The sequence below is a fragment of the Anguilla rostrata genome, chromosome 5 (assembly GCF_018555375.3).
Source record: "Anguilla rostrata isolate EN2019 chromosome 5, ASM1855537v3, whole genome shotgun sequence".
In the NCBI taxonomy this organism is placed as follows: Eukaryota; Metazoa; Chordata; class Actinopteri; order Anguilliformes; family Anguillidae; genus Anguilla; species Anguilla rostrata.
Genome location: NC_057937.1, coordinates 21040041 through 21058484, shown reverse-complemented (window position 1 = coordinate 21058484; position 18444 = coordinate 21040041). Strand labels below are relative to the sequence as shown.

The 18444-nt window shown below is 37.8% G+C and overlaps 1 protein-coding gene across 6 annotated transcripts; it reads left to right on the top strand.

The window, feature by feature from the left end:
* Positions 1–207: 207 nt before the first annotated feature.
* On the top strand, positions 208–13558 carry LOC135254968 (COUP transcription factor 2). Of its 6 annotated transcripts, none has more exons than XM_064335612.1 (3): positions 208–393; positions 5380–5907; positions 8295–13558. In XM_064335612.1, the coding sequence occupies exons 1-3, from the start codon at positions 354–356 to the stop codon at positions 8567–8569; spliced, it is 843 nt and encodes a 280-aa protein (XP_064191682.1). In that variant the 5' UTR covers positions 208–353; the 3' UTR covers positions 8570–13558. The 6 variants fall into 6 exon arrangements, with proteins under 6 accessions (XP_064191682.1, XP_064191678.1, XP_064191680.1 ...); XM_064335608.1 differs by lacking the exon at positions 208–393 and adding an exon at positions 3020–4324 and having other exon boundaries at positions 5362–5907; XM_064335610.1 differs by lacking the exon at positions 208–393 and adding an exon at positions 3022–3380.
* Positions 13559–18444: the final 4886 nt, after the last annotated feature.

The following is an 18444-nucleotide window of genomic DNA, read 5'->3' as shown; positions in this document are numbered from 1 at the left end:
AAAGATTCCTTTGGCTCTTTTCGTGGGTAAAAACTCCTGTAGGCTCGGTTTGTTCTCCAAAATGTATTTCAATCCCCTTTTTCTTTATTTTTAAAGAATATGATATGAAACTCAACATATGAAAAGCCACGAAGACCTGAGCAATAAAAAAGTTGAAAACACAAGATAAACTAATTTGGCGCATGTTATGGTTACGATGATAACTGTTTTGTTTTATAAAGTTTTTACATTTTGATTTTTATATCATTACGACGTCTTCTGGAGGTGTCCGTACTTCATAAGTAGCATCGTTGGCCAAAAAAAAGAAGAACACCAATTTTTTCATATATAACTCATTAAACGAAAGAAGGAAGATGCATCATACGGAAGACGAATCAACAACATATGCATTTGGTACGTCTGACGTTTAAATTAATATGTATATGCATGTGAATATATATGGGTACATACAGGTTATGATATTTTCATATTTGCTTGATTTTTGTGGTTTAAACTAGGTATAATATACGTTTTGATGTATATCGATTTAACAGGAACACAGTGAACAGACGGGTTATTGAATAAAAGGCTTTTGTAAGTACTCATGTCCAAAGGCTATGCGTTTTGAGTGACTACTTTACACAGTTCCACGTGTCCCTGAAAAAGTACGCCAAGGCAAGTATTTATGTAAAATACACACGCATATGCATATTTTACAGCAAATTATGATATGATTGTTTGTATGACTGTATAGTTTTGGTGTAGCTATGGCTGACAGAATCGTCTCCTATAGGCTACCCCATGCAATGGTATTATTATTATCGCCGTTCCCCGTTTCTCGCAGCGGGCTGAAAACAATAATGACAAGTATCCTTGCATTCATCAAACAAATGGAGCAAAATGTGCAGACTCACCACTGGAAAGACTCGGTAAAATCCAGAATGAGACGGGTATTATTTAGAGAGCGCTAGTATTCTTTTGACAGCCAATTTTGCAGAAAAAGACTAAGGAAGGAAACGAGGAAATGACCGGAGGGGAAAGTGCTGCACTCAGGCTAAATGTGTCAATAATTGTTTCAAACAAAACCTCGAGTAACCTACACAAAACAAACAAACAAACAAAAAAGACTCCGGTGCGCATCCAAAACTGAGATAAAAAGGTAAAAGTGAAAACCAACACACAGTAGTGCAGCGACGTCCAAGACAATTAGGTATCGACTCCTAAAGCGGTAATCTGATTAAATTGGGCAGTAGTGACTAGTGTTAGCGAGAGAGGGAAGATCGAAGCAGGTTCCGTTAAAAATGGCTCTTCTGTATTTGAGCTAGGTTCGAGGCTGAAATTATCCATACGCTAGGGGGCACCCAGACACTATAATAGATGCCGTCTCTGGAATTTTTTTCCTTCATGGACAGCATACACTCCGTTTTTGCCCTGTATATTGTAGGAGGACCAGACTCCTGACAGCCCTCATTTCAAAGTACCACGAGCCGGCTGAAAAAAATGCTAAAACTTGGAACACAAGGGGATATGCTTTTTCGCGCTCGCCAATGGTTGTCTGCTTGTAGATAACAGCCAGCAAACATAACAAAACATAAACTATAGGACCAAAAATGTATCATATGAACGTACCTGTCGCTATGGAAGTGTATTCCATATTAATGCATTACATAATTGGAATATATTTTCATTTAGGTAGTTATGTCCTTTATTACATTGAATATATACCAATTTATGACATTTGATAATTTGCTTTGTTTTCAAGAACATCCTTTAGGAATTCCAATATTTAACTTATTCATTTTATAGTATATCACAGCCTATCTGGCGCACTTTTTGTGTGATTTTGCGTTTTGACAATTGCATTTATTCTGACTGAACATTGTGCATTTCGGTGTCATGCTATACTTAAAAAATGACAAAACTTTCCACGTTCAACGTCCCATCAAACCAGGCTGAAAGTCTGGCCGGTCTTATTCTGATTTGATTTACATGAATCCCTTTTTATTCAGTTCCAGATGCTTCAGATTGTTTTGCAATTGTAGGCCAATAAGTATGGGCGGTTGAATAATTTATACAAGTGTATGCCTACGCTTGGGGCAGAAAGCGTACCGCTAGAGTTACAAAAAAATAATATTTTTTTATAAAAAGGTGATAATTCCTTACGCATAGAGTTATTAAAGCGTAACTTTACAATAAGATAAACAGGCCAACGTCTCATTTCTAAACTAATGTATTATAATATGTACGTTGTTATAATTTTTACTTTACGACACCAAAATAAGAGTAATTATTGGTATAGTTATCTCTTATGATTGTAAAGGAAATGCATATTTATCTTAATAATAAAAGAATATGTAGATTATGGTTAAGTATGTGTTTATTATTTGTCTCCCGTGACGACACAGCACTGGGAGACTAACAGAAACATAAAATTGGCAATATGAAATAATACAAACATCTAACACCAACAAGACATCAACATGTGTGCTATAATACAGATTTTAATTTAATTACAATTACTTGTAAATTGCATGCACGTGTGGGCAAAAATACAACATTAGTGCAACTTTATAATACTCCGCGGAAACGTGCCAATTCGGAATAATGCATTACCTTACAGTTCAAAGTGTATTATCACAATGTAAAATGTAACGGGCATTTTATGAGATTTGTATTTACAATTGGCTTTATTGTCCACACACTTTTACAGTCTGAGAGTAAGCTTTAAATGATTACGTCCAAAATATTACAGGGTTTGTTTTCAACGTTCAGAAAATAGATTTGAGAGTGAAATGCAGTTCTTTTTACTCTTGTTTCGGTCGTACAGTAATACTTCTCTCCTTAAGACCGAACTAATTATCCGCCTACCAGCCCTTTCTTTGGCAAAGCACCAAGTAGCGCAAGTGCCGATTAGCCAATGGGGTTCAGGGGGCGGTCCATGAGCTCTGACCAGTCAAACACTGTCACTTTCCTTATATGGCAGCCCATCTCCATGGTAACGTGTGCTAAGTTGCAGCAGTCGTGTCAAAGTTCACTATATAGAGAGCGCAGCGAGCTGATCAGAGAGAAAGCGCTCTGCCAGCCTCGCTACTACAAATCGCAATCACTTCCTAACCTCCCCCTTTTTTACATATTTGATCACTTTGATTCTCTGATCTCTTTCTTATTATTTTTACGTGCATGAAGGAGGTTCTATAGGTTGTGATCTTTTTTCATTAGTAGCCTACTCTTGCTTGCCGGAGAGTTGACTTCATCTTATTTGACTGAAGCACTTGCTTTCGGCTGCACGCTGTTGTTGCCTCAATAAGAAGAGGAAGAAACAGAATCGTTTCTCTTTTTTTGCCAGTAAATGGTTCTCTCCGGAACTTCTCAAGGAATTTGGGATCGATCGCTCACTGCTGGTGTGTTTTTAGAGTTGACTTTGGCTTCATTTTTATATATTTTTTTCTTCTTCTTTTTGTGCATCAGCAGCATCTGTACTTCATTGGCTCTTCGTCCATTCCCTGTTCCCTGTGTATATCGGTTGTCTTTCTTTTATTATCACTTTTTTCTTTATCGGTTTTCGTTCATGGGGTTTCTGAATGGCTCCCTGCAAGACTCTGGATTTGGCCTCTGAGTGCGTGGCTACTGCTCAGTTATTCAATCCATCAGGTTTAAAACATCACCTAACGCGTTTCTTCGTTTAAAGGAAAAAAATAGATGTTTTCTTTGCTTAAGTAAAGTGTCAGAACATAGCATAGAAAACATAGAGCAATCGTTTATGCATCTTTAATGATCTCTGCTCGACCGGTTACAGTTTGCTGCGTTATTCTGAAACTATAAAACACTACGATACCAAAAAACGGGAGGCAAAAAGTTTATTAACGTTGACTGATAGATATGGCAATGGTAGTGTGGAGGGGCTCCCAGGACGATGTCGCCGAGACGCAGGGCACCCTCTCCTCGCAAGCCCCTCAAGGAGGACCGCTGTCGCTCCCCACTCCTCAACCAGGCCAGCTGAACCTTGGAGGTTCCCAGGTCGCCGCGCCGACCCCACAGACAACCGTTCAGGGTGGACCACCGAACAACACGACACAGTCTACGCAGTCGAACCAGACGACCCAGAGTCAGGCAGAAAAACAACCCCAGCACATCGAATGCGTTGTTTGCGGCGACAAATCTAGCGGTAAACACTACGGTCAGTTTACATGCGAGGGGTGCAAAAGCTTCTTCAAACGGAGTGTACGGAGGAACCTCAGCTACACATGTCGTGCCAACAGGAACTGTCCTATCGACCAGCACCACCGCAATCAGTGTCAGTACTGTCGCCTAAAAAAATGCCTCAAAGTTGGCATGAGACGGGAAGGTATTGGGATTTTTTGTTTCCTTGTTGATATAGTCTATTTGTCTTTGCTTTGTGCTGAACCAACCCTGTATTGTGCCGCTGTTCCCTCCCAGTTCTCTCCCCGAGTCTTCTTCCCCAGGATACCCGGCAAGAAGACGCAAGAAACGCTGTCATTACATACTCAATACGGGGCAGATCTCTTATCACTTAGCATTTAAAATACAATGAAACATTCTGTACCAGGTTATAGTCAGTATCGTGATATTTTTGTGGATTTTTTTATGCTGAACGACTCTGTTGGTCGGTTATGGATGAAAGGGGGTGGGGAATATGTGTGCATCTGGATTTGAGTAACACAAGGACGGATATGCCGTGTTGTTATGGCGAGGCAGAACGGAGACAGCCTGTTTTACATCGCGTGCAATATGATTTCAAATCGCATTTCTCTCGTTTATGATTCAGCGAGCACGTCATTTGTACTGTAAATGGAAAAATGTCGACCTGAGATGGGAGTACAGCGCATGGAATGATGTTTAGTTTAGGCGTTTTTTGTTTAAAATAGTCGTCGGCGTAGTTTTCTGGAGTATGTAATTGCTTGAATAGCGAGTGAAGTAGGTTAAGGGTTAGCTCGCGAGGGTTGCTTTTTCTTTGTGCTTACTTCCAGTGAATCCAAATAGGTACTGTCATATTCAAGAAGTTTATTTATATATTCTTTAAAAGGGAATAACAGGTGTGTTATGAATAAAGATCCATACATTTTCTGTTGTTTTTTTGTGCACTGTGAAGTTTCTTCAATCTATGCTATTTAAAAACTATTAGTTATGTCCCATAGCCCCATATCATTTTTGTCACGTGAGATGTTTGGGAAACAGATTTAGCAATGCGGACGTTGGAAAAAAGTATAATTAATGAATGCGAGAAGGCCAAATAAGTAATATGATAATGTATTTGTTTTCAGGTGATTCAGTTTATACTTTCTGCACATGTTAATGTGTCAAGCAGTCAGGGACAACGCTAAACTGTTTTCACATGTAGAATTCAGGCATCAATATCTGCAGTTTCTCTTTTTACTGCAGCGGTACAACGAGGACGGATGCCACCCACGCAGCCACACCACGGTCAGTTCGCCTTGACAAACGGGGACCCCCTACACTGTCATTCCTACCTATCCGGATATATTTCGCTTCTTCTGAGAGCGGAGCCCTACCCTACATCCCGATATGGCAGTCAGTGTATGCAGCCGAACAACATCATGGGCATCGAGAACATTTGCGAACTGGCGGCCCGGATGCTCTTTAGCGCCGTGGAGTGGGCAAGGAATATCCCCTTCTTTCCCGACCTACAGATTACGGACCAGGTGGCCCTTCTGAGGCTGACCTGGAGCGAGTTGTTTGTTCTGAACGCTGCACAGTGTTCCATGCCACTGCACGTGGCGCCTCTTTTGGCGGCGGCGGGCCTGCACGCATCTCCCATGTCAGCGGATCGAGTTGTCGCCTTCATGGACCACATTAGGATCTTCCAAGAACAAGTTGAGAAGCTGAAAGCTTTGCACGTCGACTCTGCCGAATACAGCTGCTTAAAAGCCATTGTGCTTTTCACCTCAGGTAAGCAGTGTTCAGGCTTCTCAGAGGAAAACCGTAGGTTACCCTTGCAAACATTCCAAGTAAAATGTCAGAACGGATGCGATCTAAGTGGTGTGGGTGTGTTTTCTAGTCATAAAAAATTCCAACGCATTTATATAAAATCTTTGCATCTCCTTATTTACAATGCCGTAGCCTAGTCAAGTAGCCGACACACTTGTTTGGTAACAGCAAGAGAAAATATATATCATGCTATATGCCTATATGTTCATGTGTTATATGAGCATGTAGGCTACGTTTAATTATTTTATAATCTAACCTGAACATTTACTTAAAATCTAATTGTAACAGGGATGAAGGTATGTGGTACCTATGTTTTTTTCTTAGATGATAAAGCCATATATGTTATGTTCACGTGTAGATTGTGATGCACAACACATCTCACATAAACTGAAGACCTACTCTATAAAATTATAGGCCTATTGAAACTTTCTAGAGGTAGCTCTAAGCATTGTCAAATGACATAAAATTTATGATTTGGTTTAGCTGTAAATGGCTTTTCCTTTTGCATGATTATGTGTTTTTATACCATCAATTATTGTATTTTTAAGAAATGACAGATATAAATGATGCTACTTTAGTCGGGTGGTGGTGTGTGCCCTCGTGTGTGTGATTGGGGGTGTGTGCGGGGAGTAGGGTGATTCCACATATTACAAGCATGTCTTATTACACCATTTTTTGTCTACGAAAAACCGCAACTTCCTTAGCTTGTATATGTAACCACATTCAAAGTATAGTAGTCGTACTCTATAATGCAAGGCCTGAGACAGAATAGTTTATGCTATGTGGGAAAATAACTCACATCCCGCGGGTTGTTATTTTAGGATGACCAGAGCATCTAAAGATTTCTTGGGGTCATATCAAAACTGTGGAATGACTATAACCTAACACATCATGATGAACGTAACGCTATCAAGGTTTAAATGAACAACGATGAAACATATATACATATGAGCCTATACTTATATATAAAAGCCTATGTGTTATTGAAAAAAATAAGTATAGACGACTTGCTAAATGTAGCATATTACCAGTGTACTAAATGCAGTATGCGCTTATTGCTTCCCCATAAGTAGAGTGTTCAGTAGAGCGATTCTTAAATTGATACAACCTGCCGTTGCTATTGTGCAGTTATTTATCTTGTCTGATGTAGATTCGTGTATAAACAGCCTACGGTTAATACCAGGCCTAAGTCTGTCAAACACCAATTGAAATACTCAAACGAGCATTATGTGTCTGTAGCCTACTGGAACGTTGTCTTTTCTGCAGTGAACAGGCTACCTAAATGCAAGCATAAAACTGCCTTGTTTTTGCTGTGAGTCCGCGACGGCCATGTTTATTGGTGATTACGTCCACACGTATGAATGCGTGAACTACGATTAACGTAATTTCTCTCCACGGGGTTCTGCCTGCAATTTACTTTTGTACTATAAATACAATACTAAGTTCAGGTCAAATTTGTTCGCTTGGGCAAAAATCCGTTGATCTATACTGACAATTTCTGTGTGCGAGAACAAGACATAATTATGTCCGACGGTCTGACAGAGACAGCTCGACGGGTGTGTATTGTTGATTTTTAAATAAACCCAATTAGTATAAAGCCCCTGAGAGGCTTTCTAGTTTAAGTATTTTGTGGTGTATTTTGGAAAGATGTTTTTTTCGTATATTTTTGTGTTCTGTATATATCTCTGAATCGACATAAAAAAAAAACGAAACACGTTCTAATAAGAAACGGCTTCATGCTAGCTAATTGCCTATACTTTTCATACAAGTATGCAAACAGGTTCATGTCGTTTTGATAAAATAACTACGCTTGAAAAGTATAAAAGCTAACGCATGGTTGATTAACCAGGCAGCAACATTCATCAATTGTTGGCCAAATGTAAAAAAAAAAAAAAAATGTATATCGCATAGCCTATTTAGAATAGAAATTACGTAGTGACGACCTTAAGTAGCCTACATGTAAAAGCCTATTTAATAATTGCTTGCGATGAAATCAAGGTGTCACTGCGATACGCCGAACATAGGCCATTATGAACTCAGAAAATTAGTAATTATCTAGTGGTTCGGGATGATTTTGGGTGAGATAAGGCCAGGGATATCGTTTTGAATATTGCCGAGAAATTAAACGGTTTGGCAGGTAGGCCTAATATGTGAGAGAGAGAACATGAGTTTATTTTAAATTTGAACGGATTGAATCTATAGGTCACATCACCGCCCTGGTGTCACATCTGAGGGCCTTCGAGTTCTCTTGCTATACTAATCAGCGTTCCAAATTGTGTCCCGTGTCCTATTTTTATGTATTTATTTACTTACTTACTTACTTACTGTGCTTTCCTTCCGCTTCCTAGATGCTTGCGGTCTTTCAGATGTGGCTCACGTGGAAAGTTTGCAAGAAAAATCGCAATGTGCTCTGGAGGAGTACGTCCGGAGCCAGTACCCCAACCAACCTACACGATTTGGGAAGCTCTTACTTCGCCTGCCCTCTCTTCGCACGGTCTCCTCTTCGGTCATAGAACAGTTATTTTTCGTCCGTTTGGTAGGTAAAACCCCGATTGAAACCCTCATCAGAGACATGTTGCTTTCCGGAAGCAGTTTCAACTGGCCCTACATGTCAATTCAATGAGCAGGATGAGAACATGAGGAGTCCCAGACGACACTAGTTATCGCTTCTTTTAGAAGGAAAACCGCTGTTACACACGTTTACTTACACGAAGACAATTTGTAAACTGACTGTGAATTAAAGAAAAACAAACCGAGACATTCAGTAAACTTTTACAGTTCAGACAAAAGCTCCCGTGTCATTCTGAACAACTTGCTACTCTTTTTTTTTCGGTAAAGCCTTTCAGAATTGAAATTATAAAGTGCATTTAAAAGGAGAATTTTGTTAAAATTAGGAGAAAACGTAAAAACTTAGTTATCTTTTCCAAATTATTATTGTCCTGTGTCAATGTATCTATAGCTGTTTTGTATTTATTCTCCTTCGTGGTTCCAAACCTGCTGATGTGATTCTATAGTATAAAGTTTAAAATATAACCATGGCTTCATAAGTAAAACAGTGTAAGAAATCTATTCCGAGAGAATTAAAACTAAATCAACGGCAATATGTGTACAATGCGTGATACTGGGCGCGTGATACATTGGTCTTTTGAATAGTTCACGTTCCGTTTACTTTTAGCGACCCAAAAATAGAAGGATTTCAGTCGATAGGAAAATATATTGTTAGGAACTGGGGATTTCTTTTTAATAGCACTATTTAAAGCCTAGTGTCAAATATGCTCAACGCTTCAGCTGAAGCGATTTCAATCATTTTATCATACAATGCAACCTTAACGTTTTATTTTCTAACGCTTTCATTGCATTGGTAGAACAAGGACCATTTCCCCATATTCCTAAATTTGATAAGGCGCTTTTGACCTAGAGTGAATTAATGCAGAGTGTTCAACCGAACAAATTACATGATTATTTTACAAGTTAACATTAAGAGATTAAACAATGAGATTATGTTTTTGTATCAAATCAACCATTTAATAGGGGGTGTGATTGGCTGGTGGCTGTAGTGTATTGTTCTGCTAATTTAAGATGGAAGTATTGGCGAATCAACATTAAAAAAAAAAAAAAAAGTTTACAGACTTGCACGATGTGACAAGTGACTCTAAATCAGTTTTCCATAGCGTATTATATGCCATTTTATATCTCTGTCAGTCTAACGAATGCTTACCACCGATAAAAATGTTTGGTAATTTAATAACTTAAAATAAGCAGAGAAGGGTCAAGGGTCACTTTACCTTTTCATATTAGAGCTAATATATTTTTCAGAAGCAGTGTTATGTTCTCTGAACTGTCAAAATGTAATACACTAAATAATGCCCAATACACTTCAAGCATCAAGTGCCTGTAAAGATGGAAATTTTTAATTTACTTTTAAATTGGTTAATAAAGTGTTATGAACCTGGGGAACAGTCTAAGGTTTGAAACATCAGTCTTATGATTGTGCATTTCACATACAAAAGACAGCAATTAGAAGCAGTATTGTTGTAAATATAGGTCAATTCTTTTCAATGAGTTCTCTTTTATACAAAGTATATGTGATTAAGAAAATCTGTGGTTGCCATTTTTTATTTGGTAATACAACATGTCTTCAAAATGAGTGACAGACTTAGCCAGTAGCACTGAAAGCTGTTTTAAATGTATATACATATTACAAAAATGTTTTTTTTTTTTCTCTTTTCTTTTTTCTTAAAAAAATGTATTTAGACTGTGAATGCATGGCCACAGGTCACTAACCTATTTTACATTTCGATTATATATATATATATATATATATATATATATATATATATATATATATATATATATGTTTTTTACTGTATAGATATAATCTGTGCATTCAGTACAATAGCCCTTGTATTTAAAAAAAAGAAACAAGACATTCAGTAATAAGACTTAACAGGGTTAGGTGAATTGGTAAAAGAGGTGGGGGAACCACTATTTTGGTTTAGTGTTTCACTCCTTTTCAACAATAACCAATGCCTTGTGTGTGTGAAAGCTTGCAATTTTGTCTTTCTTTTGAGGGTTTTCTTCAACACACAAGTCACCATGTTGTGGCTGGATAAAAGGGATCATTATAATAACTAACTGAACATTATGTTTGGTTGTTCTAGGATACATATGGACCAGAGAATGATACATGATTGTAATTATCACACACGAACACGCACACGCACACACACAGACATATATATATATATATATATATATATATATATATATATATATATATATATATATATATACTATTGCAGGGTATTGATAACGTATAGATACTTTATTATTATTATTATTATTATTATTATTATTATTATTGCAAGTGATGTACGTGAGTGTGTGTGTGGAAGTTTATAGTTGAAAACAATTCTTGTTTGTTTGTGTTAGCTTATTGTAAACAAGCATTCTGCTGTAAATTTGTTCTTGGTATTAAATTATAATTTATGAATTTGAAATGAAAGGGTTTTCCTTGTTTTTTTGTTGCTTGCTGTTCATAATGAATAGAGTGCTCTTTGCAGGCGTGATATTGAACATGAACTAAATAAGAATATCTGTGGTGTGTGTGTGTGTGTGTGTGTGTGTGTGTGTGTGTGTGTGTGAGAGAGAGAGAGAGAGAGTATAAGATTGAATCCGCGGGAAAATTAGTGTAGTTTTTTCTACTTCCTGGGTAGCAGATGAAACATCAATGCGTTGGTCCGGCAAAGATTCATTTAAAACAATTTGGCATTCACTTCTTATAACTCGTGTAACACCGCGTCGCCGTCTCCCATCCCCTCGATTGGTGACCCCCGCCCCCCTTCCAAACTGAAGAGAATTCTAAAGGAAAAACGATATTGGCGTATTTTGAACTGTCATCGGCTTAGCACAAATGACAGGCACCGCGACGTCTTATTATCGATGGAAGGGTTCATTGGATTTTAAATAGCTTACGTGACAAAATAGGCCGCGGTGCTCCTCTTTCCTCGATGAGTGGCAAGAACGGTTGAATAAGCCGGTTTAAAGCAAACATGACGGTCGTTCTGCCTCCTTACCTTCTCTGCAAAATTCCCTATTCAGATCTGTGTTAAACTGTATTTCGGGTTGTTAATAGCGGAAAACCAAGCGTGTGAAAGTATGCCTTTAAGCTTGCGTTTTACTTGGTGTCCTATTAGTTGAGTCAACATGGCGTCTCGAAATGCAGTGCAAACTACGGCTCCCTGGAGCACAACAGTGTTGGTAATAGAAAGCACATTGCAAAAGAAGCAGACCCCCCTCCACCGGAACAGAGCGCAGAGCTTCAATAAAGCTAAATAGCGGCAAGGACCGGGTATTTCTGTATTATTATGTAATGAAACAACCACCGTCTTCGGAAAATTAAGTAAAATTAAGAGTACCCTTTAACTGTTAAATGTTTTGTTTTTTTTGCATGTGGTGGCCATCATGGGGCATCTGCAATGAAATAAGAAATGTTTGTTTTCTTCAAGGAAAAATAAAAGAATATAGTCTGCCTTTAAAACAAGCGTACACCAGGCGTAAAGCCGTTTTGTGCGTGACTTTTGTTTGTATGAAGACAGAAAGTGTACCAAATGCACGTGTGCTTTTCTGTCTGAACTTGCTTTCATTCGGCATCCTTATATTGTATTAGGCAATGGTTAAAATGTTATATTTTTATGACGTAATGTGCAATAATTAGGATAGAATTCCCTTAGGCTATAATTCATTTTAAGTGATTTCACGCATTTCAGCGCGCAGCGTTTATTATTATTATTATTATTATTATTATTATTATTATTATTGCAGCTTCTTGCTGTTACACTATTATACATTGGACCAAGCACCTAAAACAAAAATGTCGTAAAGGGGACAATAATCCATCGCTTCCCTACACATTCCACGTCAGTGTCAAGTTTATTTATTTAAGTGCATATCACCCCCCCCCAACCCCCCCCCCCCCCCCCCCCCGCCACAATCCCCCGGACCTCCTATCCACCCCCACTTTTACTCCTCTAATTTCAAAGGCGTCCCACTATGTTTCTGTGTAATTAATGGTGAAAGTCTACAGAATCTAATTACGCAGTAATTTTGGAGCAGTTAGTGCTGGGCGTGTGGTGTAACAAGCCTAAGACGAGGAATGATATATAGGTTTATGATTACTGAATTATTATAAATTCCCTACAGTTTTTCCCCCTTATGAATTTCTTATCAATACCTGTTTTTTTTTGTTTTAAGAAAATGTAGGGAAATTGGTTGCTTCAGTGTTATCAGTGTTGTTCCACAAAGCGCAGTGTAATGTCATCTAATAATAATAATAATAATAATAATAATAATAATAATAATTACGTTGCTTGGAGTGTGTGCGTGTGTATTTGCATTTAAGTCATGTAAGAAGATGTCAGATTTATTTAGAAATAAAATGTAATATTTTATGGTGTGTGGAGTTTAACTGTGCTGCCTTTTTCTCATCTCTTTAATGAAATAGTTTCATGTTAGGAGAATGGCCGGAGTAAGTTAGTAGTAATTTGGATCATAGCTTGACTGGGTTGATTTTAGCTGACAGAGCGTGTGTTGAGGCTAAACTCTGTAATTTGCACTTCTGTTCTTTTATTAGCGTTGGACATCGAACTAATGAGTTCTCCCTCTCTACAACGTCACTTTTATTTATTTATTTCCGGAAAAAGAAAATGCACTTTGTGGTACACTTGAGCAACGAGAAAGAACAAACATAGAGCTTCTTGTCCTTTTCAGTATCTAGGGTTTTATATGTAAGGACCAAATATAAATTGAAATATTTGAACTGTGTAGGTGTGTGCATGCACGTGCTCGCTTGTCACTATATGCTAACGTAATATATTGTACATGAAATAATGGGGATGGATATTAACTTCCATTAAATGTTGTATTTTCTATTGTATATAATAACACATGAATCACTTGCATTTCAAATGACGCTATTTTCCTCGTTGTGTATAGCCTGTGTTCGATATGCACGCATATTTCTTCAACGCCTGTTTATTCCTAAGATTTAACCGAAAACGTGTATTCTGCTGGCGGCAATTTTCTGAATAAAATTGAAGAGCAAATGATAAGACTTTTTTTTTTTATTTTTTTTTTTAATCAAATACCTTTATTTATGACAGCTCAGCATGCATTATGAATTGCATGTCTATGGGATTGGCCTAATATCTTGTTGTTTTTATTCACGTGCATAGCTGGTAATAATAAAGAATTATCTAATTTTAAATACATATATTTTAAAGGTATTGATGATGTGAGCTTTAGATAGTTTAATTCGGGGCTCAAATGTATGTTCCAATATTTGCAATGTTATCATTTTTACTCTATTCGCTCATTGGTGTGCTCGCGCGCAACCCTGACTGTTTCTTGAAATGCAGTCTCCAGTAAAAGGCAACCAGATACCTGTTTTTATGTCTCTATATAGCAAAAGATTATAGGCTACACGCGGGTCCTATATCACTGTTGCTAGTTTATACAAATGCAACGTGAGTGAATGTATCCGAATCACAATGTGAATGACGTCTGTGTGTACTTCTCTTTGTAAGACTAATATTCATTGTATTGTGTTTACACTCTTCTCGTAAAAAGATATACCCTGCCTGTGTGTGTGTGTGTGTGTGTGTGTGATAGAGAGAGAGAGAGAGAGAGAGAGAGAGAGAGAGATCAAGTTTGAAGTTTGTCCGATTTAATCAGTTGAGTAGTGTTGTTATCCACGGCGACACCTACGGGTGAAGAAGTTTGTGTCTCCCTTACACAGTATGTTTATTTTTTATTTGTGTAAATACTCGTTTGGGGTGGCGATGAGAGGGATGGATCCCCAAATGTACAATTGCTCTTTGAGGAGGCGCACTTTACAATTATGGTAAGGTCCACCCGAAACCGCTGGTAGTGGCTGTCCGGGCCAGCTGAAGAGATCGTCTGAGTACTGACCTCTTCCATCAAGTCAAGCAGCCAAGCTTCTGCAAAATAAGCCTGCCGATATGTGATCTCGTCTTAGTTAAACAGTCGTGACAAACTGTTCTGTTTAATCTACTGTTGTCACCTTCACCAATAGGGTAAGGATTTATTATTATTATTATTATTATTATTATTATTATTATTATTATTGTTGTTGGTGTTGTTGTTGTTGTTGTTGTTGTTGTTGTGTGTTTAGAATGATTCTTCGCTTCTTCTGTTATTCGTGATACATGCCTGAAGTCATTAATTTTTCCGTGGGCCCATAGTGAATTGCTGATAATGCTACATACACACGCGTGTGAGGCTTATCATGTCATTACTGTTATGCAATATATTCTGTTCAAGATGCTTGTGTATTTAGACTGACAGTTATCTTTGTTATTTTAAATAAATTGCATTTAAATAGACTTGGCGATCCAAGCTGAACGCGCTCCTCTTTTTAAATGTTAGAAAATTGTGCCATCTACCCGCTATTCACAGAACTGTCACTCGCAGGACCTCGCAAGACCTCCGGCCAACTTTAACACAAAGGAAGAGGCCGATGGGGCTGGGACGTGCTTCGCCATAAACTTTCCTGTGTTTCAGATGCAGATAAAACTAAGAGTGGGTCTGCAACTGCACTGTCGTTCACAACCAATATGTATTTAGGCTGATGTCAACTTGGGGATGATGATATGTTACCTAATGCATAAATATTATTTTAAGAAACCACCCAGGCTATTCTTTTCTGTCTGCACTCTTGTGAAAGTTCCTTGACTCAATGTTAGTGCGGGGTTCCTGATTGAATTTGTAAATAATGCACATCCCCATGATATTTGATTGGTCGCACCTTGGTTAGCAAGGAACCGATTCGTATATGTATTAAACAGTATGTATATTGTTTAAATATATTCAAAGGCCTGTGTGGGACAGAACTTCGATAGTTTTAACTGGTAGGCCTTGAAATGTATTATTTCTAAATTTATTATTTTTAAAAAATTTTCTTTGGTTGTTCATGGGAGTGAATTAATAGTTCACGGCAGTTTTGTGCCGGATTTGTATTAGTTTAGTTTTGGGATTTAACCTCATGATAGTGTCATGTAGGAATACATTTTCATATTTAAAAAAAAAACAAAAACATGATGACACGTGATGTCTGGATATAGATCACCAAAATACCTTATTGATATTCAAAATATGTCAGTTTGTCTGACAATTAACAAAATCGTACTGAAATGGTGAGAGAATGGAGATTTACAGACGTTTAAAAGAAAATTCACAACCGTTCATTATCCTTAACTCTTTACAGTTATTCTTAAACTCACAAGCGCGTGAACTCACGTATGATCTCTCGCTCTCCTCTGTCTTTATCTCTCTCTTTCACACACGCACACTATCAATTAAAATGTTGTAATTTTCACATTTTTAAGATAATTCACATTTTGTAACTAATTAAGTTCAATTTTACCGAACCAACATCTTGTAGCCCCAAATTATATTCACCAGTGACCCATACTATACCGAACTTATGTTTTGCTGACATTTTTACATACAAAACTGCTAATATACTTTAATATCAGATTTCAAAATAATGCCCTTCTCTTTTATCTTTTAAGTGTGTATTGTTTCATCATCATTTTTTTATATAAATTGTGAAAAATCATCATCATGAATATAGCAATTGTTCACCTCCAGACAACTCGCGATTGGTTGTTCCAAAATTAATATTACACAATAATTTTGACAGAGAGAGAAGGAGAAAAGGGAGAAGAAAGAGCGAGAGAGCGAGAGGTGTACTTTTTATTGTTGCGGTAGTACCACCTTTGTCAGAGTTTTGTAGACTGATTATCTCATAGACTAACTACAGAACTACTTCAGGTCATCCATTGATCGCCGGCAATGTTAAAAACCGAAGGGTTAATTTTCCCTCATTAGCATTCCCTTAGCACTATCCCACTACACTGACACGCAGACGGCCGTCCGCAATTCTCCGTGCACCACACATCTTTCTGAGGCCTGTTCTCCGTCTAAAAGATGCCATTCTTTTCAGAATTTCCTATTTTTCTTTTGTCTCTTTCGTGTTTTTAGGTTATCCCGAATTACAATATATTATCTGCAGTGCTGCACTGGTTCTTCTTGTCCACTCGCACCCCAAAGCATTCATGCGCAGTCCATCTGAGATCTTTAATTGTGCTTTCTTGAGAAGATTTTTATTACCTTTCACGTTCTGTTCCATTCTAATGGCTCTTTCTTATTAGCTATTTTGTCTAAAAACGTGTTATTTCAACCTCCCCTCCCCAACTCTTCTGCACGAAGATGCTTTTCTCTTTCCCTCGGTAGCCTCGCACCCTCTGTGAAAATGCAAAAGAATGGGGCCAGTCGACACCAAAATGGCAAAGTTCATCGCGAAAAAACTTGCAGACTTACAAAGGGGCACAAGGCTTTGTAATTGTAGAAAAGAGTGGAAAAGAAAGGGAAACGGCAGTTGAGGCAGGCGTGTGAGAGTGTTTGTGTGTGCATGCGTGCGTGTGAGCATGTATATGAGTGCACTTTTTAATGATTTTCTTTGAATTGTTGTGCTGAAAAGGTGCACACTCCTGGCATTGATAGCCACGGTTTTGAGCAACTTCTTATTGAGAATTCAATAAATATTACATCTTAATCGCTCGCTGAGTTACCCATTATATATATATATATATATATATATATATATATATATGCAACATCGGCGCCGGCGTTGGGGAACTATATGCAATGAGCCTATGTATTTTTAAGCAAGCGGAGATTGACTGGAGCAGGAGCCGGGGCTTCGGAGAACGGAAGACCATCCACAGTAAGCGCCTTCTTTATTTTCATTTCTTCAAAAATTCACACGAATGATTTATAGCCTTCTAATATTCTGTGGGCAGAGTTCAATTACGACTGAACTGTCATAAAAATGTGACCAACCCTGTCTTAGCAGAGCGAAGCCAGATCAGAGTGCCTGATGTGATGGACATGACTGACAACGAAACAGCCAGGGAAATTAATTAATAATGAATATTTTCACTAGATTAATTAATCGCATGCTTGATATGACGACATTCTATAGGCAACATGCAAATAAATGTTCTACTAACTAGTCTGTGGTGGGCCGCGAAGCATATAACCATATAGACGTGAACAACAAAATCATATGTGCCTGCTGGGAGCAATTCAGTTCAATGAAGTTAATCTGTATTATATTCTAACTGACTTGTTTTCAGTTATTATAAAACCTCTCATACAGGCCAATATTATCCTGCTGCTCTCCGTGTATGTAATCCATGTACAATTGATTAATATTTGCTCTTTGTGAATCGCTCATTAATGTTCCAATGCAGAAATTAAAGCATGTAGTTTGGATCTTCATGCGAAGAGTCACGTTAATGTTAAAGATGGGCTAGTACCTAATGTGCTAAGTCTGTGAGTCTCCTCTAGTGCCTTGGCTTCGTATATACCTTATCAAGATATTAACTCTCATTTTGTTGGTCCAAAGACATTTTAAAATATCTAAACGTTACAGGAATTAAAATATTCCTATCTCCACAGCACCACCGTACGCCCACGTGGTTTGAACTGTGAATTTAAAAAAACGCGTCGAAACACGGAGAGGTAAACACTTCACTGGGACATGCGCAATAGAGTGTCATTATGGACATAAAAGAGTCACGCTTGGTTTATTATCTCCAGGCAACTCAAATATTCCCACCAAGGAAACTGAAGTTCATATATCTGAAGATTCTGCCAATGTACTAGCACTAATACACAATGCCAATTTCAAACAGAGAAATTACTTAATTGCTTAAGCTTCTAACTTTGTGTGCACGACTATGATGGCAGCATAGTAACAATAATAATCATAATAGTAATATGATGCTGATGATGATGGTGATGATTAGTAAGAATGTAATTATGTGTTTAAGGTTTTCGTTAAAATAACATGGTGTTGTACAACAATTGCTTATCCTGTAAGCCGTGTGCGTACATCATTGAAAGTCCAAT